Here is a 26,047-nt window from a genome sequence, read left to right as displayed (position 1 = left end):
ATTTGACAGGGTTAACAACTCTCCCCTAAGCGAGAGCCACTTTTGAGCTGGGACGAGGGGACCTTAGGATTGGGGATTCAACTTTTGCAAGAAAGAGTGTTCTTATTTAATTTAAAGTGATTAGGGTCATTAAATACTTGAAATTTATTGTTTTTATATTTAATTAGTGCGTGGGCATGAGTTGAAATTATTTTGATCCAATTTGATCTGGTCAGCCAACTCATTTTATTGCTATTATTTCTTATCTGAATTATGTTGCTAGTTCAAATTCCATTTGGCATTTTTCCAAGTTAAGGCTGCGTTCATATTTGACGACTTTTAAATATTGTAGAGTTAGCAACTTCTCAATAATATTAGTATTTCTAGAACACATATCATTGTCGTGACTTTCAAGAAGCGACGGCTTTTGTGGATTAAAAAACAGAATAAGATAAAGAAACATAGGAATTGGGGATGAGGAAACGAGAAAAAAAAAGGAAATTGGTGAACAAAAAAATCAAATTTGTGTACAGTGAAATATTGTGGTAAGCGTCTTTAATGTTGTAAGGAAAGTCATCTGAACACGAGTCCAATAATTTAATTTCGAACTATAATTATTGTCTAGATTAATTACAAATATTCTTCTAATATTTATACGTTGATAATATCCAGAAATAGTTCTGTGGGAACTTATCTTCTAGGTCCTACTGTTCTAGATAAAGTTTTGAGGGGAAAATGATAATTTTCTCTCATATAATAAGTACCATTTATTGATTGCTTGTTTAGGATGTACCTACAATAAAATTTGAAGGCAAAAACTCCAGTGAGGAAACTATTACTCATGTTTAGGATTGAAATTAGGATCCAATCCCCCCATATATCCAAATAAAAATGAGAGCGTTTGATTAAGCGTTGAGTTGAAATAGATTAACAAATATGCTAATAGAATATTAAAAATATAAGATGATAAGATAAGATCAAAATTTAAATTAATCTATCAGAATCTATATGATATAATATGAACTTACATTATTCATATTCATTAATCCTACAATATAAAATATTAATAGCACCTTCATTAAGCTCGTGTTGACTTACAGCTACCGCATCGATAGGTGTAATTTATACTCAAATCCACAAAATCAAAATCAGTTGTTGAAAACAGACCAAATCACTGGAATAATCATATACTTTATTGAATAATCAAATTTGTAGATGAAATGTCCATCAATAAAGAGTTCATCATCTCATAGATGACCAACAAATGGAACATATTTGTAGTGAAAACACAAACATAAGGTTAGCAAGTGAGGCATCCAAGTGGGAACCTTGGTGCCTTGTTATTACGGTATATATATATTTATATATGCAAGAATCCAATTTGTATCTATCCAACTATGCATCACAACATAACATAACATTGGTGTGTAGTGGTAAAAATAGTTGGTGAACTCGTAGTTTCAAAATTTGGGGCTTGGAGTGTGCGCGAATCCGGAGGAGCTGGGCACCGAGTGGTTCTTCACTAGGGGCATCAACGACTGGACCACGTCCGTGATCAGAGGCCTATAATCGGCCTCTGTCTGCACACACATAGCTGCTATTGCAGCCACCTGCCACCACCACATATATCATCAATATATGTATGCTCATCAATACTTTCTATTAATGATATACTAACAATAATAGTAAGTAATATTTACTTGAACAAGATCTTTCTTGGAGTAGTGGCCTTGTAGGGCTGGGTCGATCATTTCCATCACTTTCTCTCTATTGGTCAAACGCGGAAGCGCCTGACATTAAATTTGAGTGTGAGAACGTAATATTAAATCACAAAGTTTCATTCTTCGCAATTGTCTCATTTGTGTGCATAAAACGACATCTTTTGGTGATGATGTTGTTTTTTTAAAATAAGAAAAGAAAGAGAGGAAAAGAAAAGACACTATACTTATCTCAGATAAACAATGTCGTTTTGAGCATCATCGAAGGACATAGTCTATTTACGGATGAGACAATTGTGAAATTTTGAAACTTATTTTATGAAACTGATCATAATTTATGATTTCAATGACTATAATCCGTAAATATAATATATACATACCCATGAAACGAGGAGATGTTCCCCAGGAGGGCGGGTGGTGTCGATAGGCAGGCGTCCCGTTAACAGCTCCAAGAGAATGACACCATAACTATACACATCTGATTTAGTGGTGAGCTTCCCTGTAGATGCATACCTACATATACACATGACAACTTGCAAACATAATTAGTATGCATATATGATATGGTTAATTAGAGATGCGTAAACTAGAGAGAAAGAACATACTCTGGGGCCAAATATACGGTGGTCCCCAGAACTCGCGTAGAAACAAGGCCATTGAGTTTGTCGGACCCAATCTTGGCTAGACCGAAACCCGAAAGTTTAGCAGTGAAGGTGTGATCCAAGAGAATGGTGGTGGATCTGATATTGCGGTGGATGATGGAAGGGCTCATGTGCTCATGGAGATACTCCAAAGCTCGACCACAATCGAGAGCAATCTTTAACCGAGTGCCCCATTTCAACGTCCCACGCCGAAGATGATCTGCTAGAGACCCATTAGCCATGTACTCCAGCACCAACAACCTCTTCTCCTCATCAGCACAGTACCCCAACAGCTCCCTTATGTACGAACACCGCACACGGCACAACAGCTCTACGTGGGAACGGAAAGCTCGCTCTGCGGACCTACCAGTGCCGCGGAGGATCTTGATGGCCGCAGGGGTGCCGTCGCGGAGCACCCCTCTGTACACGTCCGTCCATATCATGTTGGCGTCGCAGAAGTTGTTGGTGGCCTTCTCGGCCTCCTTGAGAGTGAATACCTGCACCTGGTACCCTCGCATCTGCGGCCTGTTTCCGTATATGCAGCTGACATCTGCCGCCATTCACACATAGTATTATGTGATTGACAAAAACTTGGGTATGCAATTTAGGCTCAGTTTTAATGATATTAATTGCAGCGATTACGCATTAAATAAGTGCTAATGTGCATTGTTTTATGTGTACCTGAAGAGGGATCTAAGTTGATGGTGCTGTGACCAATGAACATGCAATTGCTGTTGTGGACCACCCTCTTACTCGAGGCGGCGCTGCTGCTGCTGTTGGCTCTGGAGGAGTGGAGGCGGCGGAGCATCGCAGCCAGGAGTAGTATAGCGACGAGGAGGACTACAATGATGACGGGAACAACTATAATGAGGAGGGACGACGACGGGATTATCTCATGGTGTTGCCCGTGGGATTGGGGCGAGTCCATCATGAGAGATTTGAGTAGAGTTATTAATTATGTGCAGAATGTTTAATGGCAGTGAAGGCCACAAACACACACAATGAGTAGAGTCGATTCTTTGTTTGGATAACATATCTCGTGAGTAATGAAAAGGTGAATGTACTTGAATTTGTCTCCTCTTTTGTATCATGCAAGGTCAAGTCTCTGTCTCACACCAGTGGGATAGCCTTGCATTTTTGTCTGTTGGTTACTAATAATTGATTCCTATTGATCCCTCTCCCACATAAATGTTATCACATCAGATTTTCAGATTCCTTTTGGGGGAAACGAGAACCAGACAGGATAACAGTTTCAAGATATTAACAACTGGCAGTCCATGACAAAATTTTTATTCTTCCCTACAACACCTTCAAACAAATATCTTTTACACACAAATCGAATATTAAATTACCTGTCGAGATGCCTGTCGTTCCAGTCACCCACCCTTGTTAGCTTCAGATTGCCACTGCTGGTCTGCAATCATATCAGGGGATAATCCCCACTCTCGGATTTGTTTATCACTGTGTTGGACCGCGAGACTGTATTCTCCGCCATCTCCTAGCTGCATTACTTGGAACTCGCAATCCCGAAGGTTATTCAAGAGCTCAAATTGCTTGACTGTCAATTTAAACAACTTCATAAGAAACACATGAATTGCAAGTCCGTGTGATATGATAACAAGGTTAGAGTCGTCAGTTGGTTGCAATGGAGCCTGTTCATATTTATGTCCCTCCATAGGATTCAAGAAAACATGCACATTGTGAGAGATTCTTTAATTTCATGTATCACAGGTGCAAAAGAAACAAGATAATCAGTATCATTTTTGCAAACCGCTGGCGTCTTCTGAGAATATACAAAATAATGGCACTATTTTACTGGTGCAACTCAAAAGACAACAACGGAATCCTCTGCAGTCTGCACAATCACCTTAAAATCATAAATATTGAGTCACGGTCCGCTCTTGTTTTCTGGGGTGGCTAGATAGATGATTCAAGTAGCAGAGGGGAAATGAAACAACACATAAAAATCAAGTGATCATGATTATAATATGTTTATACTTTTTTTTGCGTTTCTGTTCTCTTTCTTTTTAATTATCCTTCTTTGTCATCTTTTTGCTTCAAGCTGTCAGTACCCACTGGTCACTGCCCAACAAAGCCTCTCCCTGGTCCTCCACATTCCTTTTTATCCCCTCTGCAGCCAATAACTGCAGCCTACCCACCCACTCAACAGTGAACCCTCTTCTTCCTTTCTTATCTTTTCTTCCCCAACTTTTCATTCTCCCCATTAACAACAAAAAGTACACATAATGCAATGAAGCACACCACTCTCACACATATATGAGAGAACATGTGGAGAATGAACTTGTACACAATTAACAGATCATAACAAGAAATCATTTCGAGAGAAAGACTACCCTAATAATACATACCTAATAACTCAACGATAAGTTTGTCAACACCAAAAGCAAACCAATATAGATGTGGAGTTAGATGAAATATGTCAATATGGATTCTCATAGGAATTTTATTTTGTAGAATCAAGGACTCCGTTTTTCACATTTTCCAACCCAGTTTTTCTTGCCTTAATTTTTTTGTCATGCCAGAGTAAGGGACATGCCAAACAACTGAGAAAGTAAACCTTTAACATTACTGAAGAGAATCTGTGTGGATATGCCAAATTCAATTTAACACAGCAATCACTGCAGTTTAGGGTTACCAGCATGACTTCTATCGAACTTCCAAATGCAGCACCAGTTTTCTGTCTACTGTATACAATCCATGGAAGAACAATGACTGGTTAAAATAAGTTCATCAGGCAATTCTATCTCCTTGTCTAAGCCTAGCATGAGAATCGGGAGATATTTCTAATAAAACAAAGAACGGCATCAACTTGTCATAATAATCGAAAGCTTAGATTATGGTTGAAATACTCCCAATCTTCATAACGAATAGAGAATGTAACTTTCCACGAAGAGGACAAAAAGTGAAAAAAATGTAATCACTGTTTAATAATTGCAGAGGCAACAACTTTAATCAAATCAAATGCGCAAAAAAACAACAAAACGGAAGAAAAAAATTCCAAGAGCAAAATATGAGTTAAAATATTAAAGTTGAGTGGAAACATACTCGAATCGCTATCGAAAACATCGACGGCGGACTCGCCCTCGGGAAAGCGATAGAAGAACCTCACAAACCTCTACCTTATCTCCTTGATCACCTGAAAATTGCCGAAATCCTGTGACATTGCCGATGATTCTGCTCCTGGAAAAGGCTCGGCGATGTTTCCGGCTCTCTCGCCGTGGTGGACGAGGATTATGCGCTTCGGAAGAAGCCTCTCCGATTGATGATGGCATATTGGCAGTAACACATAAATTGCATCAAAAATTTAGAAACAATATTTCATATTTAGAGTTTCATTGGTCTAATTTCGATTGAAACTCAGAATGATAAAATTAATCTAAGATACTATTCTCTCCATTCTATGATAATTGAGATTTTTTTAACACTGAAATTAAGAAAATATTGTGTTAAATGGGTTAAGTAAAGTAAGAGCATCTCCAATGGTTCTGGATAAGCCATAGGCTAGCCACAACTCCTCCTACTACATCATCAACACTTAAAAACTCTTCATGTCACATCATCAGGACAAGCAATTGAACAAGCAATAGGCTAGTCATAATAAACAAAATTATAAAAAAATAAATAATTACCAATCACACAAAATACAGAATTAAATTTACGACACAGATACGGGAAAATTCAATAATAACATTTAAATTTAAAAAAAAGTACATTAATTAAAAAAAATTACATTAATTTTTTTAAAAAAACCCCCTCTTCCACGCACGAGTCCCCGCCTCCGCCTCACACGTCGTGGCCGTCGCCGTCGCCGTCGTCGCCGCCTTTGTCACCGTCGTCGCCGCCCGCGTCTGAGCCCCCCAACTGTGCCGCGGCGGCATCCAAATCGACCCGCATACTCTCGAGCATTGAGTGAAGAAACCTCTTCTCCACGGGTCAGTTGTCGTCTTCTAGTCAGCTAAGATCTTGTACATCTGAGCCCGCGTTTGTTGACGCGCGAAGAAGGCGAGCTCGGCTGTCGACTTGCCAACATGGGGATGCCGACTGGACCTCCTGGGACCCCTGGCGAGCTCGTTGCGCCCGCCTATGACCAACCAGGCGAGTGCGGCGATTAAAAGCGGGAGGGGACGGGAACTCCTGAACATCCTCGGGGAGGTCGCCGCTCCTGCCGCTGTAATCAGCGGTATAGTTCAGTCGCTGCTTCTTCGGTCAGCCAGCATCGACACCTGCCCGAAACTTCTCGGAGTCTATCAGCACCTCATAGCAGTTCCAGTAGGTGAACTCCTTATAAAGCCCGAGCACGGGGAAGGCTTTCTCCTATCCTCCTGCAGTCCTCGTCAGTTTGGCCACTGGTCTGCATGCGGAGGGCATTGGTGTACAAGCCCGAAAATTGGGAGACCGCAGCCCTGATTCGGTCCCACCCCTTCCGGCACTCCTCCCCGCTGGGTGGCCTCCCCTCCGGGCAAAATGCCTTGTAGGCTGCTGATATTTTAGCCCACAAGTTGACGATCCTCTGATTGTTCGAATCGAGGGGATCATCGCAAACACTCACCCACGCCTTGGACAGCGCGACGTTCTCCGCATCCGTCCACTTCCTCCGTGTCGGGCTGTCGTCATCAGCCGGCTGCGACAACTCGCCGACCACCCTCTTGCCCTTCCCCTTCCCCTTGCCCTTTTTCTTCTTTGGCGCGCCCCGACCCCGCCCTACTCCCCTCATTTGAACGGGAGTGTCCGCATCCCCGAGATCTATCCCCAACTCCTCTAAGGAGAAAGTATCACACCCAGTGAACTGCGTCTCCGATGGGGTCGATGTGTGCGAAAAAGCAGTCGAAAAATCAAAACTGGGACGATAGATGTTGTCCCCCCCGGCGTCCCATGCATCCCCTGCTGCCACCCCGGCATCATCTGCATCCCGGGTGCCAACCCCGGCATCATCTGTATCCCGGGTTGCATCCCCGGTACCCCCTGCCCGCCCGGCATCGCCGGCCCGCCCTGTATCCCCTGCCATCTCGGCATACTACCCCCGGATGCCATCTCGGGCATCATCTGCTGCCAAGGGTACATGTTATAGTACCCGGCCATTAGACCCCATCCACTTCCCACGGGTACCGTGGGAGTTTGAGACCCGCTCGTCACTGGAGTAGACTCGTTGTTGTGCTCCATTTCGCGTTGTTGCTCTTGTACAGAAATTAAGATAGAGAGAAAAGTCGTTAAAACAAGTGATGCGAATGAAAATGACGTGCAAATCGCGTATATATAGTGTTTTTAAAATTAAATAAAAAAAATAAAAAATCGGCTGGCCGATCGGGAGCCTGCAATGGCGGTCAGTCGATCGGCGAGCGCATCGGCCAGCGCCCGAAAATCGGCGTGCGCTCGCAGGCTGCAATGGTTCGGCAAGCGGACCGGCCAGCGCCGGGAATCGGCTAGCTGGTCCGCTTGCCGCCATTGTGGGCGCTCTAAGTGTGAAGATTATGTGTTGACTTTTACAAAAATGAAAAATGACTTCACTACTATGGAACATACGAAAATAACAAAATGACTCAACTGCTATAGAACGGATGTGTATTAGATTTATGGAGTATTAATAGCTTTTGATTTTATTTATTTATAGTAATATGGTTATTTGTATTTTGTTTTGACTATGTTTCAAATACAGTTGGAGAATGAATGATATACTACATACCTTATTTGCTCCTTATGTGAGCATTACTCTCGTTTGATGCACATGTAGTGTGGTTCGTTTCGATTTATGTACTTAGTTTGATCCTAATACATTAAAAATGTTATTGAAATGTTAAATTTCACAAAATTCATAAAAATCAAAGGTTGATTTGCTCATTTTCTCTATAATTTCAAATAAATTACTAAAGTACTTAACTAATTAAGTTTTGATTTTTATGAATTTTGTGAAATTTAACATTTCAATAACTTTTTAATGTATTAGAATCAAACTAAATATATAAATCAAAACAAACAACACTAAATGTGTCTTAAACGAAAGTGGTATTCATAAAAAGCTCACATAAAGTAGGTACTCATTCATCACGGCTGGAGACATTCGTAAGGGGTTAAAATTATTTTTATGTCATACAATGCAACATTAATTATAGAATTATGACAATAAAAGAGAATAAAAATAAATTTATGTCCGATAACTATATACTCCTATGTAAAATTTTTATTTATTCTATACATAAAAAATGCACTCAAGTTAATTTATTCACATTTTTTTAGACATCTTATATTAATTGATTCACTTGTCAAAAATTAACTACATCTTTTTTATGCAATTTTATTCTCTCCTCATTCTCCTATTTTATTTTATTTTATTTTATACTTTAACATCTTCCAATTTAATTCATTAAACAATATTCTCTTTATTCTTATACTCAAAAGAACCATCTCAGTTAACCTAGGAGGCTAGGACATATAGAGTTATATTTTATTACCTCTGTCCCATGTTACTTAAAAATTTAATTTTGAGCATAATATTTAAAAAGAGAATTGTGTTTAATAAATTAAATGAAGATAGAATAAAATATTATAGATAAAAAAATAGGATAGTGAAAAGAGAGTAAACTATAAGATATAAGTGAAATTAAGTGTATTGTGTTTTTATCATAATTGAGAAATGACACGAGTAACTTATTATAATCCGAAACGAAATACGACAAAGATAATATAGGAAGGAGGAAGTATGGGTAATCAAATACGTATTTAAGTATATTACCACATCACAAAGAATAGAAATACACTAAATAAGAGCATCAACAATGGTTAAGGTAAGTCTCGTCCCGAGGGGATGAGACAACCACTTGCGGGTCGAGCATACCATATCGGGCAAAGGGCAGTTTAGTTGATAAAAATATGCTTCCCATTCATCCAATAAATCACGAGTTTGAATCAATGTGGACTAAATGTAAAACCATTATTGTATTTCTTTTACAAAAATCAATAAAAGGGGGGAGTTGTGCTAGAACTATCCATTTCATAATATGCATTTTACAATTTTTGTCAGCCTGTGAATTGTGAAGTGAAGAAGGTCATAATCATACAGAGAATATATACTGACAAATCATTATCTTAAGCGTTGAATGCATCAGCAAAGTGTTAGGGAATAAAAGAGTCACAACAGGGCATTTGTTGAGTTAATAGAGTGAGCAAGTGTTTGGGAATAATTTCATCAACAAATATTCTTTTCAGTAGAGTCTGAATTTCTCCTTTGTTTTCTCAAATACCTGCTCTGCAATCATCGCCTCGTTCCCATCCGCTCTTTTGATTTCAAGATTAGCCTTTTGGTAAAACCCAGTTCCTCTCAATGCATCTGCTATGAAGTCATCAAACCCGATGGCAATGGCAGCTTCAGCTTTGGCTCCGTACACCAATCTCTGAGATACAGAAATGAGATTACGGATATGAATATGCGAGTTCAAAGGCAAGGAGAGAAGAACATTCAGAAGTCAAACCTTGATTCTAGAGAGATGGATCGCGCCAAAACACATGGGACATGGCTCACATGATGCATATATCTCACAGTCTGAGAGCTCAATCCTGTTGAGCTTCTTACAAGCCTGAAAAATGCATGGTAAGCATGAGGATAAACTGTAAGAAACTAAACAAAATAAAAACCTTTTCAGATAAATTTACTATTTGAGTTCAGAATTCCAACCTCTCTTATTGCTGTAACCTCTGCATGCGCAGTGGGGTCCGTGTGCTTGAGGACTATGTTATGACACCCTACGACCACTTCGTCATTGTGTACTACAACAGCACCAAAAGGACCTCCATCTCCACTATCTACGCCTTTGTACGCCTCTTCAACTGCTTTTGTCAAAAATTTGTGATCTCTATCCTGAACAGCTGCAGCCATTACAAAAATAAAATGTTACTACTGCATATTCTATTGTTATATGATCTTGGTATCACAATCTATCTCAGCCAAGTAACATTGGTTGATTAAGATAAGCAATTATAGAGGCGTGGGGAAATCATTCCTCTAACTAAGAACATACGGACAGGTAAAACTTGACATACGACAGTTTGTGACAGATCATAACATTGGCAATAGTTCTCACAAGATTCATCCTTTTTCATCATTTATAATGAGAACTTCTCACTTCTCAGTTCTTTGCGAAAATAGTCCACAATATTTTAGTAGCAAATGATAAATATAAGAGAAATAAACCAATATATGCAAGGGACTAAGCAACCTCAATCAATTAAATCTTGTGAAAACTTGTGCAACTGAGCAACCCCAATCAATTAAAGCTTGAGCACTATTTTATCAGTAACAGCTATATGCTTCGTTTGTCCCATCTCTGAAGATCCTTTAATTTCCCCCTATACTATCAAGTATCAACGTATAACATATTATATCTGGTTATACAAATGTAGCCGAGTTACTGGAAGTATCCCTGCGTTAGTCAAAATTCTATCAACTAGAAGATATTCACTTCAGCGAACAGGATCTATATGTGTGTGTGAGTGTGCACAGACTTCACATAACTGAAAAAGGCAGTTTACGAAGAACCTAATGCTGCGTTAGTCAAAATTCTATCAACTAGAAGATATTTGCTTCAGCAAACAGGATTTATATATGTGTGTGCGTGCGCACAAACTTCACATAACTGAAAAAGGCAGTTTACGAAGAACCTAATAAATTGTGCAAGAACTCCACCTCATTTAAATCAATGTGCTAAAAGTTAGTGTCAATCATTTTGTACAGCAGAAAGGGATCAGAAAAAGAAATTGAGGAGCTGAGATTACCTTCTTGATGACCAGCAAATGCAGATGCCACTGAGATAGTTCCGTCTTTGGCTTCAACAACTAATAAAAGAGGAAGACAATCAGCAAAATGTAGGCAGGTAAAATGCAAATATCATTGTACTAGGTCGACATAAGCAAGAACTAATTTGTTAATTGGATTTGTGAATTTATTGATATATTCTACAAAAATAAGAATAATATATACAAAATTAATTTGAGCACCAAGCCACGCACTAAAGAGAATGCTGTAGAATCTGAAAGTAAATCATATTTTCATCTATCAAGTAGTACTTATCAAGAATCACTGTAATACTTTAATATAGAAGGGTCTTTGAAGTTTTTTTAGTGGTAATGATACCGAATAGTGTTGCATAAAGTTAACTTAACATTAATATTCCATTAAACTCCATAAATATGACATGACATGACTACAGTGAATCGCATAAACCATCTGGCTAAATCTTTTTCCGGTAAATCGCATCCACCTACTCCATCTACCATCAGCCTGCCTAGTAAAAGAACGTTACTAAGTATTCTTCAACTATTCAATCAGTCTTTCATTCCTTCACGATTGCAATATGCTATTTCATTCTTAAGTTAGGCCTCTTCTCCAATATTTTCTACTTGCAAGGTTATCTTGCATGTTAGGCCAGATGTAATAAGTTGTAACATACATGACTTGATAAAATAAGAACAAAAAAATCATTGAAATATCAACCAAACAAAAATAATTAAATCATAGACTCAAGAGTAAATATACTGAAGCAAGCTTGCCTTCTTGATGACCAGCAAATGCAGTAGGAACAGCAATATCTCCATCTTTAGCTTCGATAACTAATAAAACAGAAGGGTCAGCCAATGACAGGTGAATAACTATATATCTTATCCCCCCACTTTATAATATAGCTGCATTTATAATCATCCCATCACAGCTAAATCAGGCACCCAAAAGAAACCACCTAATCAAGTCATATTTAGCTTCCAAAGTGACCAAGAGATTACAACAGATGCATTCTTTGAAGCATGTATTCTCTGCAGTTAGAAATTGCAGGGACAGAATCCATATGATACATTTTGCGTAGCATGAATTTTCAGCTATTACTAGAGTTAACTTATATTGAAGAGATTTGATCAAACTTCACTCCAGGTGAGAAAAACGAAAGGCACATAACTATAATGGCCATATTAATGCACTAAAATCATAAAAAATGCTGAAATACCTTCTTGATGAGCAGTGAATGCAGCCATAGTTCCATCTTTAATGCCAACAACTAATAAATGGATGGAACACAGTCAATAAATTGCCCACGGTATGGATTATGGAGTAGAAAATTACATTTACACTCTAGTGTGCTTGAAAAGAGCAAATAATACATAATTCAGCTGCTAACATTTAGGTCTTGTTTACTTTAATACATAAATGTTATGATAAAATTTACAGTTAATTGCAGCAATAACAAAACTTTTAGCCGATTTTGTAATTTCGACTTCTAAAGTATTGCAATTACTACATCGCCTTATTCTTTTGCTATTATAACATCTTCCATTGTTACAGCAGTACTACTGTATTGCCCATTAGTGAAATGCCAACGTTTTAGTATTACACAGTCGACAACTTAAACCAACAAAATAGGGATATTGCAATTGCAAAGTTTTAGTTGTCTTGTAAAAATTGCAAATTTGACTAAATGTTTCAGCAATTAACACTAAAGATAATAAACATACCATATGTATAATGTAATGCACAAGAAGAAAGGGAAGAAAAAATCACATCTTATGAAGTTGGATACATATAATCCATCCAGTCACTCGAACCAAAACAAGCACTGGACACAAATGAATATATTAAGTGATCCACTCTTATCCACCAAAGTAAACATAGCCGTATGATCTAGGACATTGGTGATTCGGAATTTCAAAAGGTGAAGATATTGTCTGTGGATTGATCAAACGAAACAGATAGCTTCTGAAGCATACATGATACATCACTATCCATCCAACGCCAACTAAATCAAATATAATCGCAATCACGAACATTATTAATTCTTAAAGTGCTTTTGCACGATTGCACTATAAAGTAAACAAAACTAATTTCACGAAAGCTAGATCATTTCGGAACAAATAGATTGGCCAACGATTTCAGATTATGCTCAGCGATCAAAACGCAATTGATGACATTGTTATCACCCATACCCCCAAATCCAATCAAACCAGTAAAAGGAAATCCGAAACGGCAAAAAACAGAAACGCCAGTTACACTAAACAGTTGATCGAAATCCAGATCAAAATTTGCATTCAAAGCAGAGGGAGCATAAGGTGTTTAAGGGCTGACCTTTAGCTTCCTCCATCGGCGATGAGAAATCGGATTCTGGTGGAGTAATGGGTCAGGGAAACAATTGATTCTTAAAGGCTGTGTGCAATGGTGGCAAACCAAGTGAAGAATCAAATGTTATTCACGTTATAATATGGTCGCTCATATAGCGAGTAGTAGTTCAACGACAGCAGATTTTATGGTTAACTTTTGCTTATAAAATTCAAGATAGGCTGATAATTTTGACTGAATGTGTGACCTCATTCGTAGAGCAAATCACGAGATAAGAAGTTGAATTTTGAAATACATAAAGTTTTTATTATTTCACGTGTATACCTACTTAATAGTGCCATATTTTAGATAGGGTTAATAGTCAATTAAATCATGAAGTTTGGTCAAATTGTGATTTATCCCACGGAAGTTTTAAATTGGAATAATAAATTATAAAGTTTTAATTTTTCTCTATTATCCCATCCATATACAAAATGTTATCTTTTGATGATATTCAAAAATTAATTTTTTCATTAAAATAAGAAAAGGGAAGATAAAGAAACATAATTAAAAGAAAAAATATACTTATTTTCATAAAACATGTCATTTCAAATATCATTTAAAGATGAAATTTTGCATATAGATGGGATAATTGAGAAAAATTAAAACTTTATGATAAATTTTAAATTTTGTGGGATAGACCAGAATTTCACCAAACTTTGTGATTTAACATGAATTCTTTCATTTTTAGTCATTTTTTCATGGTTTATGTACAGAACAAATTCCATAAGAAATAAATAAAAAAAATTGAAAAGTGGGACCAATAAATAGTTACGCAAGTGATAGAAAATTATTGGCGTTGCAAAAAAATATACCAACAAAATATTGATTTAGTACTATTATTATATGAAAGTGAAAAAAATAGTACAAAAATAACTATAGACTTAATAAAGCAAGAAGGGATAACATAATGATAGAGTAGGAAATAAATTCATCGTCTATCAAGCACACTAACAGTGAGCTCGTTACTGGAGTAGATCCATTGGGGCCTGGTGTCGAACCATTTTCCGCAAACACGGGCTGCTTGGGCACTGGCAGCTCCATAATATCACGACTCAGCATCGACAGCACGACTTCAACGGAAGGTCTATCCTTGGGATATTTTTGGACACAAAGCAGCCCTATCTGAATGCTTCGAACTATCTCTTCCTCCGTCTCCCTACTTGCGATGCCTTCCTCCACGAAACTCAAACCGTTACCCTCACTCCACATTTTCCACGCCTGAAATTCCAACATAAATTATTTAATGATCAGGATTAGTTTCAAAAGATTATGAGCAAGTTAACAAGTGCTTACACATCCTATAAGGCTCAAGGACAATTCATCATTGAAATAGTGTGTGTGTGTGTTTTTTTTTCCTTTTATAATCTCGACTTTTCAGAAAATTTGCATTCCATTCCGTATTCTGGTGCCATGTATCCGCTGTATAATTTTCATATAATGTTAATAAAACTTGTGCATTTATCCTTAGGATGATATATAACTGATGAATATTCACTTACTATGTTTGCAATACTGCCATGGTCTTCATTCCCTCCGAATATTCTTGCCATCCCAAAATCAGAGATTTTTGGATTCCAGTCTTGATCTAGCAGAACATTACTTGGCTTAAGGTCTCTGTGAATGATCCTTAGTCTTGAGTCTTTATGAAGGTACAGGATGCCTCGCCCGATGCCCTCGATAATGCTGGAACGCATATTACTTCTTTGGGAGATTCTTATGACCTGTCCAAAACATACACATTATGAAAACTTTGCTGCTGAATAGTTTTTTAAATGCATAGGAGGAATGTGATGAGTTGAACTAACCAAAGAGACAAGCGTCTAAGCTTTTGTTTGGCATGTATTCATATATCAGAATCTTCTCTTCTTTCTCAACACAACCTCCCAACAATTTGACAAGATCCTTGTGTTGGAGTTTGGAAATGACAATCACTTCATTCATGAATTCTTGCATTCCTTGTCCAGATTCTGCTGATAGTCTTTCCACAGCAATTACTTTCTCATTTGCCAAAACTCGCTGCGAAATCACACATCAAAACATTGAACTTATGATCTTGTCGTTCTGTTGATGCAGAATTGAGTACAATGAACTGTAAAAGATTTGTTACCTTGTAAACAGGACCCTCCCGAGAAGATTATGTACATGGAACTGGTGTGTTGCATTAGCAAGCATCTCGAAGGTGAACTTTGGCAAATCGCCAATATTAACTTCCTTCGATTGCAGTTGAATCTGTCCTGCTTCCAGAATACTTGAATCTTGCGCTTTGCTCCCTGGTTTGACAAAGAGCATATGATTATTTCAAGAGTGAGATGCAGCAATATATACTCACTTTGTCAAAAGTAATAGCAGGTCAATCACCTTTCCTCTTCACTACTAACCACCAAGCAATAAACATCATAATAGATATGCAAACAAAACCCACAGCAACTCCAGTTATGATGTTCATCTTTCTCTCCTTGTGGCTATCTGCATACATAAACAGATCATTTCAATTCATTCAACCTTGATACTATATCATTAACTAGTACAAACTGTGAAGGAAATTACCGAATTCAGACGAACGTAGAGGTCAACACCAACGCCGTCAAACTCCTGAGTGTCAATCAAGGTGTCACTCCAAAACATACAACCAATGTTACCATCATAAGCATAAGCTATGCAGGAGCAGTTCCCGAGACATCTAGTTCGGCATTCATCTTGAACCCTAGAATACGAGGGCTTAGGAGAAAGTCAGGAACCTTCATATGCCTCAACCTCTCAAATCCATCTTCTCCACATTGCAACTGGTTCCTCCTCCTGCATCCATTAGTCCAATTCCCTCTCCCCCATTCTTCCTCATTTACCGGCTCAAACCCTCTGAAACAACTACAAATAGGCAAATCCGGAGCATTGTAGCTACCAAACACCCCACACTTTCCATAAAAAATCACACTCGTTTTCAGGATACGCCCCCCGGTGTCCCATCTCTTCTCCACGCCATTCCACACCTTCCGAATCGCAATTCCTGAAGAATCAATCATGGTGATTGTTAATAGCGCATCATTCCGCGGCCTTGTGTAGAAGAAATTGCCAGCACTATCATTGTTCACTTGAAAGTACATATCTAAGTAGGCGTAGAACATTTCTTTTATCCCGATAAATATATCAGGCCGTTCCAGTGCCCGCCCCTCGTCCCACGTGACAAGCTGTGGCGCTTTTCCATGCCGTCACCAGCACCTGCTTCCCTTTCCTTACGTTCTGGCTTAATGGCATTCCGGGCACCTGAACACCCGTAGGATGTGAGAAAGACTCCCACAACTTGTCTTCCGAGGCCTCTTCCTACAAGACGAGATTCCCAGTGTCCAGGATTTGGACGACTGGACTAATGACGGAAGATGTAGTGGTGAGATTGGTCGACCAATTATGATTATGGTGACTCTTGTTACTTACCACTATATATACTACTTTCTCAGTCTACTATTAGATGATCTATTTTGACTCGCCATGATATATGACATAAGGAACTTGAATAGTATTCTTTTTTTGTTTATTCCAAGTACTTGAGTCATTTCATTTTATTGGTAAAAATTTTATTTTCTCTTACTTTATTTACTTTCTTACTTTACTATTTATACTTTAACCTTTAACAAATCAATTTCTTAAATCTCATGTTCAAAAGAAATATCTCAACTACTTTGGGATGGATGAAGTATTAAGAAATTATTTGACTCTTTAAAGGAATTGAATTAGAAAAATTAGAAGAATATGAGACGCATGTATGGACTTTTGAAGAGACACGAGTTTTAGTGCACAATTGATAAAAAAAATAAGAACGAGATAGAATGAAAAAGTGATTAAGTATTATTAGTGAATAATGAGCTGAACCTTATTATAGAGAAATAGTTTCTTAAAGAGAAAGTGCATAATTTTAAGAGATTGACTGAAATGGAAGTAGTTCATAGTAATTTTATGGGACAGATTGAGAAGACTCTTCGTTGCATTATTCTTTCTCTTACTTAAATCTTTCTCCACTCTAACTATTTATATTATTTTTCTAAAATAAGTGCAGAAAATGAAACATCCCTATTAAGGCGGAACGGGAGGAGTAATGCGTGAGTAAATGTTTGTGAAGTATAGGATTCACTTACTAATACTATAGATAGAAAAAATAAGTCATCTACTTGTGAACATCCCAAAATACAAAACAAGTCATTTAATCGTGAACGGGGAGTAATTGAAATATACGTTCACGCATTAATCGATCATATTGATTGTTTTGAAGTTAAACTTAGTTCAAGACTTGAAGTAGTCGCCGGTGACTTGGACTTTAGTTAATCATACATTAAAGTTAGAAAAAATGGCAACAATATTATCCACGTGTAGGGCCGATGCCTAATCAATATTACGCGTTAAGAAAACCTCCATTTAGGGCAAGAAAATTGATGAAGTTTATTATACGTAGTGTAATATCAGCCCACGCACTTTTATAATCCATATTTGAAATATAATGCCACCGAATAATACCGCATTTTCTTATTTAAATGGGGCTATCATTTTCCAATAAACAAATAAAATCATAAAAATCTCTATTTGTCCACTTGATTTTAGTGATATATTACGGCCCACCTTAGGTATAAGTAAACAACAGTACAACACTAATTAGGAGATGTAATGTCGAAATGGAGAAAGCTTGTGATGGTTTGAAATTTGAATAATTGTTCATGAGACACCACTAGGAGATAGTGTATATCAGTATATGTGTAAGCACTTAATGTGTATATAAGTTTAAAAATATGGACAACTCTTTCAAGTAACCCTTTCTTTGTTAATATATGTACTTTTCTTTTTCTTTGTATGTTAATATTCATATAGTTTTATTGGAGTAGTGATATGGGACAACTGACCTTTAAGTGTATAACTATAGAACAAATTTCAGCCATAATATTAAGAAATCAAGGGCTAAGATTAACTTTAGGATTCAAGAGGTTTTGGTTCACTATTATGTTGTTCAGATTTCTAGATAAAATAACAAGAAGATATAATCTAGGATTGAGTTGTGAGATTATTTTAGTTGGAAGGGGTTGGCTATGACTAATTATCACATGATTATTTATCTAAGATTGAGTTGTGTGAATTCAATCTTATGAACCAAACACAATACATATTTGATCACGAGATACAATTATGCAAACCGAACAGCCCCTATATGAATAATTTAGTTCACTCGGGGGGTATATAGGTCATTTCGTTGAATTAACATTAGGTGGGTCTTCTCTTCCCCTCATTTGAAAATTTCACTTCCGTTATCTCTTCTGTAGGGATCAGATCATTCGGGATTCACTAATTACCGGGACCTCTTTTCAGTTACACCGCTACTAAGATGGCTAGTCTCAGAGTTACAAACCGAAATACAAAAGATTGATTATAGGATAAAAAAACCTAAGTACAATCTACCTATCTAATGTTCAAGTTACACTCGAAAAACCCTAGCTAAACCACACACTTGACCAGATCTGGACTCCAAGCTTACATCGATTGGAATAACCTGCACACTTAGAAACTACGTCAGAAACACCACGACAAGATCTCGGTGGATCTGAAATGAAAGATCAAAGAAAACACAGTGTAAAGTCAGATGACAACGTCGATGTCTCAGGTCACAATGTGACTGTGCTCTAGGCCAAGGACCTCCTCTATCACCATGATTGTCCAAATGAGCACCGTGAGACCGTCTGAATCAAAGATCTCACCGATTACTACCAACGCTACCGTCTCAACATGCACCACACTTTCACACCGTAGGAACCTCTCAAGAACACCTGAACTCACAGATCCTCACAAGAACACGATGAAACCGCCTTCAGCTTAGCAGATCCAACTGAATCGTTAGATCTAGCGCTGGACTTTGCAAGGAAACTGAAGCGATTACCTCTGCTAGTGATTTCACCGATCAAACACTCTCAAAATACTAGAGAAGTGAACGGAAGAGAAGATCAAAGACGAAGAAGGAAGAAAGCCAGAGAGAGAAGATGAGGATGAGAGAGAGAGAGAGAGAGAAATATCTCGAATGAATGTGTGTAATTGAAGAATCCCCAACTTAGTTACTCACCCAACTAACACAAATAAAATCCAACGGTGCAAAAGCGGGATCTGCATGGAGTGGCGACGTGGCAGCCATCCAGTGGCTCAGCTCAAGGGTCACCGGCTAAACGGGCCAGAGCCTTGGGCTCGGACTAAATAGGCATTGGGCCTAAATAAAAGATCGGCCCAACCCATAAATAATCTGATATGGTCCATTTACACTCACATGCTCCACCTTGGACCTTATCAGCTAGACAGAGAAGAGCATGGTCCATCACATTGCTTTATCACAGCCTACAAGGTTATCTCAAGGCACCAAAGAGAATAAACTCATTAGTTAAGAGAATAACCAGGCTGCCTAACAAGACATCAGATGGCAAGCCAATTAGTCTTGTAGGACTTTATTTACCTTGTGACTTCAAAGAGCCATGGCTTTCAGAATCAGCAAGGTCTTAACCCTCGGGACATGCATATGCTAACCACAATCAAAATGCAAACTCCTAATGCAAGTAAGCAATTTATCAACAGGCAAACATTTAGTACCCATATCAGCAAGGTTTTTTATCAGTATGCACTTTATGCAATAAAATTTCTTGTTTTTCAACCACATCTCTAATGAAATGGAACCTAACATCTATATGCTTAGTTCTATCATGAAACACATGATTTTTGCATAATTGTATAGCTGACTGACTATCAGAATAAACAGTAGGAACATATTTCAAGTATTTGAGTTCATAAAGAACTCCCTTTAACTAGATTGCTTTCTTCATAGCCTCTTTGATGGCTATATATTCTGATTCAGTAGTGGAGAGGGCTACTATGTGTTGCAGTTGTGATTTCCAGCTTATACATGATCTACACACTGTAAACACATAAGAAGTAGTGGACTTTCTCCTGTCCCTATCATTAGCAAAATTGGAATCCACAAAACCACATAAGTTCACACCATCATCACACTTAGAAAAACACAGACCATACTTAGAAGTATGTTTCAGATATCTCAGGAGCCATTTTAGGGCCTCCCAGTGCACAGGTCCAGGGTTAGACATGTATCTACTCAAGCAGACACAGGTCCAAGGACTTTTTCAGCAAACACACATGATTGGGTATTTAGGATCCACAAAACCCTCATGATGTTTCATATAGATAGGTTTATCTAAATCACCATGCTAGAAGGCAGTTTTCACATCCATTTGTTTCAACTCCCAGTCAAAGTGAGCACATAGAGCAAGCATTAGTCTAGCAGTAGTAAATTTCACAACAGGAGCAAATATTTTTGTATAATCTACCCCCTCTTGTTGAGTAAAACTCTTTGCCACATGTCTGGCTATGTATCTAGGCCATCAACCTCATTTTTTATTTTAATGAGCCATCTGCAGTCAATACATAAGTACCAGCAGGTAGAGGAACTAACAACCAAGTACAATTAATTTTCAGAGAGAGCATTTCATCTTCAATGGCTTTTTATCATTGACTCCAAAACTTAGATTTAACAGCCTGTTTATAAGACTGAGGCTCATCCCATCAGATTCATGCACATTAAAAGCTAAAGTAATCAGGTTGACCAAACCAATATATCTATCAGGCACATTAATGTTTCTCCTGACTCTATCTCTAGACATGAGATAATTTTACAAATCTGGACCAGAGTTAACAACATGTTCAGGCTCAACAACTTGGTCATCATGATGATGGCCATTTTGATTGTCAACAGGTATAGGATTAGGCTTAGGTTCACGTTCAGGCCCAGGGTTAATGGGATTTGAATTTCAGAAGTGCTCCGCCTCACTTGGAGTATCCTCAGATGACTCCACCTCAGGTAGAGTGTCAGTGGACTCCACCTCAGTAAGAGGCTCACAGTCAATACTTGTTGGAGAGGGATAGGGGCAGGCTTAAGACAAGGAAATTCATCTTCATTGAAGATAACATCTCTACTTATAGTGACCCTAAACCTAGGCTCACTCCTATTCCAAATCCAATAACCCTTTATACCCTCAGGATATCCAAGAAATACCCTTTTCTTGGATCTGGGGTCTAACTTATCAGTTTTGGTATAAATGAAGGCACTATAGCCAAAGACTCTCAAATGGGATACATAAATTTTCCTACCAGTGAAAATAGACTTAGGACACTTCCCCTTGAGGGGAATAGAGGGAGACCTATTGACAACGTAGGCTGAAGTCAATAAGGCTTTACCCCAAAATTTTTTAGATAAACCAATTTTAGACAAAAGACACCTAACTTTTTCCAAAAGGGTTCTGTTCATCCTTTCAGCGACTCCATTTTGCTGAGGGGTATAAGAGGTAGTCTTGTGTCTTTTAATTCCAAACTGAGAACACAAAGTATCCATTTGAGAATTACAAAACTCAAGACCATTATCTGTTCTTATTACCTTAATAGTTTTTCCAGTTTGATTTTCAACAAGATTTTTCCATGTCAAAATTTTTTCAAAGACTTCAGACTTATTTTTCATCAAAAAACACCAAACTTTTTTGGAGAAATCATCAATAACAAACAGAAAATACACAGACCCTGAATGAGTAGAAACAGAGGCTGGACCCCACACATCCATGTGTAGGTATTCAATCACACTGTGGTTGATATTTTCAGTCACATGTGTAGGGAAAGAAACTCTATATTGTTTGCTCAAAACACAAGTGTCACAGAAGGGGAGACCACTTTGAAAATCATTTTCAGGTAAAAGCTCATTTTTCTTCAAAATATTTAGACCCTTCTCACTCATATGACCTAGTCTATTGTGCCAATACATGGTTTTATCAACCCTTACCACATTTGCAACATTATTCACACGGGCCACAAACTAAGCAGTACACACATAGAGATTGGATTTTTTCACAGCTTTGAACTAAAATATAGCACCTTTACAGATTTTCATGACACCCTGCCCCCATCTACCCTCAAGCCATTCATGCTCTAAACAGGTACAAGAAAGCAGGTTGTAACATAGATCAAGCACATATCTCACATCCTTCAAGTTAAGCACATAGTCATTACTGAATTTCAAACAAACAGTTCCAATGCCAAGAATCTGACACTTCTTGTCATTAGCCATAGACACAAAAGTATTTTCAACAGGTTTGAACTCAGAAAACACAGATTTGAAGGGAGAGATGTGATAGGTGCATCCAGAATCAATTAGCCAGTCATACATTGTAACGCCCCACTTTTCGAACCCTAATTTTGGAACCCTAAGACGTTGTATTTATTGCTTTGATTGTCGCAATTAAATGGCGAATCGTTATGTGATTTATTCGATGACCTAATTTTGTTTTGACCTAGTCAATTTCGTTGATTTTATGACGTGGCTTAAATTAATTGATGTGGAATGAAATATATTGCGGTAACTTATATTTTAAGAGGAGTGAGATTTAATTAGGATCATAAGTAATTAACTTGCCCTTTTGTGGAGAAAATTTTCGACCATTATTATTATTTGGAGAGGAATTATTTTTCTTGGATTTAATTATTTGTTTTGGGATAGTTATCCAAATTAAATCCTAAAGCCTAATTATCTTATTTCTTCATGATAAAAATCGGCCCTATTATTTTTCCTAAGGGAGATTTCGAAATCTCCTAGCTTGTGGGAGAAGGAAATTATTCATTATTTATTTTGATCCCTTAATTATTTCTTTCCATGTTTTAATTGGAATATCCTAGCAAATCTTGCCTTATCTATTTTATTAAAGATTTGGAAATTATTCCTTGTGGAAGAAATAATTTCACACGCCTATTCCTAGTTCATGGGAGGATTTTTATTTATTTATTCTGCTCCGTGAAAATACCAAATTAAATCATGGCTAATTAAATAACCATGATTTTCGAATATCCTCCTTATTCTCCCTCATATTTACACGCCAATCATCCCTCCCCAAATCTCTCAAATCTTTATTTGATTTATTCTCCATATCTTCATGCAATTAATTGGAGATTTCATCTTAACTCTATAAATAAAACAAAACCTAACCCTAGCCCCCACCAAAAAAATCGCCCCCTCCCTTGAAGTACACGCTCATTCCCTCTTCTCCACTCTCCCACACTTGTTCATCCATTCTACTCAAGATCCCCTCAATTTCCCAAGAGATTATTGAAGAACCAAGGTTTTATTCGCTTTCTACCGATTGTTTCGTCCAAGAAAGGTAAATTCAAACCTATATTCTTCACTCCTCTCCACCTAAACCTTCTTTGACTCCGTCATGCGTGTAGAGAGTGTAGGGAATGCAGATCTAAGGGTTTAATCGGTGGGAATGTTAATCGTATGTGTGAATGCATTTTGATTTCAATTGGTTGATGATTTAATGAATCCTCGGTGAATGATATGTGATTTCATGAAAATATGTGTCTAAGGACCCTTTTGAGCATGCTTGTATGTTAAAACCATGAAAAGGTTGATGTTGAATAAGTGGGGGTAAACCCTAATTCAAATTCCTAAAAGCATGAGAAACTGTGATTCCGAACAGTAAGTTCCGACTCATTTTTGACCGACCAAATGAACTTCGATTTGACCTATTCTTTTTCCTGAGTAAACTTCCTGATGTCTTCTATGTTGTGTGTAAATTTCAACCCATTTGGATAAAAGATGGATATTTGGTGAATTTTTAAAGTTGATTGCGCATTTCTGGCAGAAACTGTTTTCTCGACCAGTAGGTTACGTTTTCTATTTGACCGACCTAAAAAGGTTATTTTGACATGAAATTTAAACTGAAAGTTATTTGATGAGTGTACTGCTTTTTCGTAAATTTTTAGCCCCAACGGAAGTCGGATAATTTTTAAATGATTTTTATAAAATGGTTGCGCAGTGCTGCCAGATTTCCACCTTTGCAAAATAACTATGTTTTGAATGGCATACATGAATTATATATGTGACGAGATGATGTGATATGCGAAGATGTTATGCTATGATGTGATTTCCATTTGTTGTTGGGAAAAGGGAAAAATTAAGGACATGCATAATACTAAGTCCATGTTAGTGACTAATTGGGAATACCTTATCCAAAGGTGAAAATTCGTGCGTAAAGCGTGATATCAAAGGAAAAGCGAAACTTGAAATCTAAAGGATCGAGGTGGGCTTCTTTTCAAACCTCTTTATTTTTTCGAAAATATTACGTGGTGTTATAAGGGTGGTTTAAAGCGATTATCATGCCGTGATTTGTTTTAACATGCCTATCTGATGTGGTTGTTGCCACTGTTATATAAATCGAATTCGGGTCCTCGTAGGGCCGCAAACCCTACTTGGATTAGTGTACACCTATGGTAGACTGTGTGCTAGCGTACGGGCTGGCCGGTCTAGTGACCTGATTTGCGGCCGCATTCCTTGTCATGTATTGGCAGATATGGTTGATGACGATGGGGAAAAATGACTGCGCAGTCGCTATTTTGAACAATGGAAAATATTTTGGTGCATCGGGCCTTTATAAAAGCTCAAACCCCGATGGTTACCTACGTATGGCATGATAATATGTACTCTTATCAAAATGTTTTCGGGCATGAGCCACTGAGTATTTTCAAAAGTACTCAGCCCTGCATATGTTTTCTCTATGTGCAGGTTGAGCAGCGACGAGCGGTTGGTGGTGTTGAGCAGGAATTAATAATAAACTATGGTCGTTTTGAAACTCCGAGTGTCGTCGTGTCTTCACACATGACGTCACTCTTCTCTTGGATGCTTCCGCTGTGATGTTTGCTTTACATACTTTTTATTTAAATTCAAAAACTGTTTCATTCGGGATATTTGAAAACTCGTTACTTTTGAATAAATGCTAAACCCTTAGTCCTTTATTTATTAAACGTAATTACTCTTGGTCGTTTTATTTATTAAACCTAAATTTTGGTCACACTTTTATTGAAAACCCTAGCCTTCTTTGAATGTCCTTTAAAACCCCCTTTAAGTCGCGATCGCCCGCTTTTATTAACCCTAGGGGCGGTCGTGACATACATGGTAAAAGAACAACCAAGAGAGGAGTTTACTGACAGAATATCATGAGTCATGAAGTAGACACCTTCTGAATCAGTATTCTTAGCCAGGTTTGCAATTGAATCCAGTTGATTATTACTGTTTTTCTGCTTTTTAGGATTAGGGCACTCCTTTTTATAGTGACCAACCTCACCACAGTTAAAACATTTTCTGTTAGCCTTAAGATTCTTGCTCTTAGACCTGGACCTACTCTTGCCCTTCTTTTTACCATTGCCATTAGAGTTACTATCTTTAGTTTCACCTATTGACTTAGATCTGCCCCTAACATTTAAGGCCTTTGATTGAGCATTTTTTAAAGCCTGATTTTCCTTAATTTCAATTTCTTTAGACTTTAAAGAACTAATGATCAAGTTAAGAGGAGCACTATCCCTGCCATACTTAATAGCAGTCTTAACATCACTATAAGTATCAGGGATAGAATTCATTAGAGCAATACTAGTATACTCATCAATGGTCTTGTCACCAGACCTTTTAATGTCTTGCACAAGCTTCTTAAACACATCAATAT

General features: G+C 37.7%; 2 protein-coding genes and 1 long non-coding RNA gene across 7 annotated transcripts; all 3 read right to left on the bottom strand.

The window, feature by feature from the left end:
- Positions 1 to 1,154: 1,154 nt before the first annotated feature.
- On the bottom strand, positions 1,155 to 5,764 carry LOC121777294 (receptor-like serine/threonine-protein kinase ALE2). Of its 4 annotated transcripts, none has more exons than XM_042174493.1 (6): positions 3,691 to 5,764; positions 3,020 to 3,553; positions 2,303 to 2,888; positions 2,078 to 2,210; positions 1,680 to 1,769; positions 1,155 to 1,589 (listed from the first exon to the last, which is right to left on the bottom strand). In XM_042174493.1, the coding sequence occupies exons 2-6, from the start codon at positions 3,267 to 3,269 to the stop codon at positions 1,440 to 1,442; spliced, it is 1,209 nt and encodes a 402-aa protein (XP_042030427.1). In that variant the 5' UTR covers positions 3,270 to 3,553; positions 3,691 to 5,764; the 3' UTR covers positions 1,155 to 1,439. The 4 variants fall into 4 exon arrangements, with proteins under 4 accessions (XP_042030427.1, XP_042030428.1, XP_042030429.1 ...); XM_042174494.1 differs by having other exon boundaries at positions 3,020 to 3,896; positions 5,405 to 5,764; XM_042174495.1 differs by having other exon boundaries at positions 3,020 to 3,178; positions 3,691 to 5,763.
- Positions 5,765 to 9,237: 3,473 nt separating this feature from the next.
- Positions 9,238 to 13,681, bottom strand: LOC121777710 (guanosine deaminase-like). Its single transcript, XM_042175054.1, has 7 exons — positions 13,455 to 13,681; positions 12,343 to 12,393; positions 11,897 to 11,956; positions 11,123 to 11,182; positions 10,026 to 10,216; positions 9,823 to 9,927; positions 9,238 to 9,744 (listed from the first exon to the last, which is right to left on the bottom strand). Exons 1-7 carry the CDS (start codon positions 13,468 to 13,470, stop codon positions 9,556 to 9,558), a joined length of 672 nt encoding a protein of 223 aa, XP_042030988.1. The 5' UTR covers positions 13,471 to 13,681; the 3' UTR covers positions 9,238 to 9,555.
- Positions 13,682 to 14,404: 723 nt separating this feature from the next.
- LOC121776498 lies at positions 14,405 to 16,868 on the bottom strand. Of its 2 annotated transcripts, none has more exons than XR_006045306.1 (6): positions 16,035 to 16,868; positions 15,846 to 15,953; positions 15,595 to 15,757; positions 15,293 to 15,503; positions 14,987 to 15,208; positions 14,405 to 14,705 (listed from the first exon to the last, which is right to left on the bottom strand). It is a non-coding gene; the product is annotated as an uncharacterized LOC121776498 (long non-coding RNA). The 2 variants fall into 2 exon arrangements; XR_006045307.1 differs by lacking the exon at positions 14,405 to 14,705 and adding an exon at positions 14,814 to 14,906.
- Between the last annotated feature and the right edge of the window lie 9,179 nt (positions 16,869 to 26,047).

This window comes from Salvia splendens, chromosome 18 (assembly GCF_004379255.2).
Source record: "Salvia splendens isolate huo1 chromosome 18, SspV2, whole genome shotgun sequence".
Taxonomy (NCBI): Eukaryota; Viridiplantae; Streptophyta; class Magnoliopsida; order Lamiales; family Lamiaceae; genus Salvia; species Salvia splendens.
The sequence above is the reverse complement of the archived record's forward strand: the minus strand, read 5'-3'. Positions and strand labels throughout refer to the sequence as shown.

Bases quoted from the DNA above. Each gene is read 5' to 3' on its own strand.
- LOC121777294 (XM_042174492.1), bottom strand. From the start codon at position 3,269: ATGATGGACTCGCCCCAATCCCACGGGCAACACCATGAGATAATCCCG. The intron at 1,770-2,077 runs GTATGTATATAT...ATTTAATGTCAG, and splicing joins AACATCTCCTCGTTTCATGG to GCGCTTCCGCGTTTGACCAA. The intron at 1,590-1,679 runs GTAAATATTACT...TGGTGGTGGCAG, and splicing joins CCAAGAAAGATCTTGTTCAA to GTGGCTGCAATAGCAGCTAT.
- LOC121777710 (XM_042175054.1), bottom strand. The intron at 11,957-12,342 runs GTATTTCAGCAT...CTGTTTTATTAG, and splicing joins ATTCACTGCTCATCAAGAAG to TTATCGAAGCTAAAGATGGA. The intron at 9,745-9,822 runs GTTTGACTTCTG...TCTGTATCTCAG, and splicing joins TCCATCTCTCTAGAATCAAG to AGATTGGTGTACGGAGCCAA.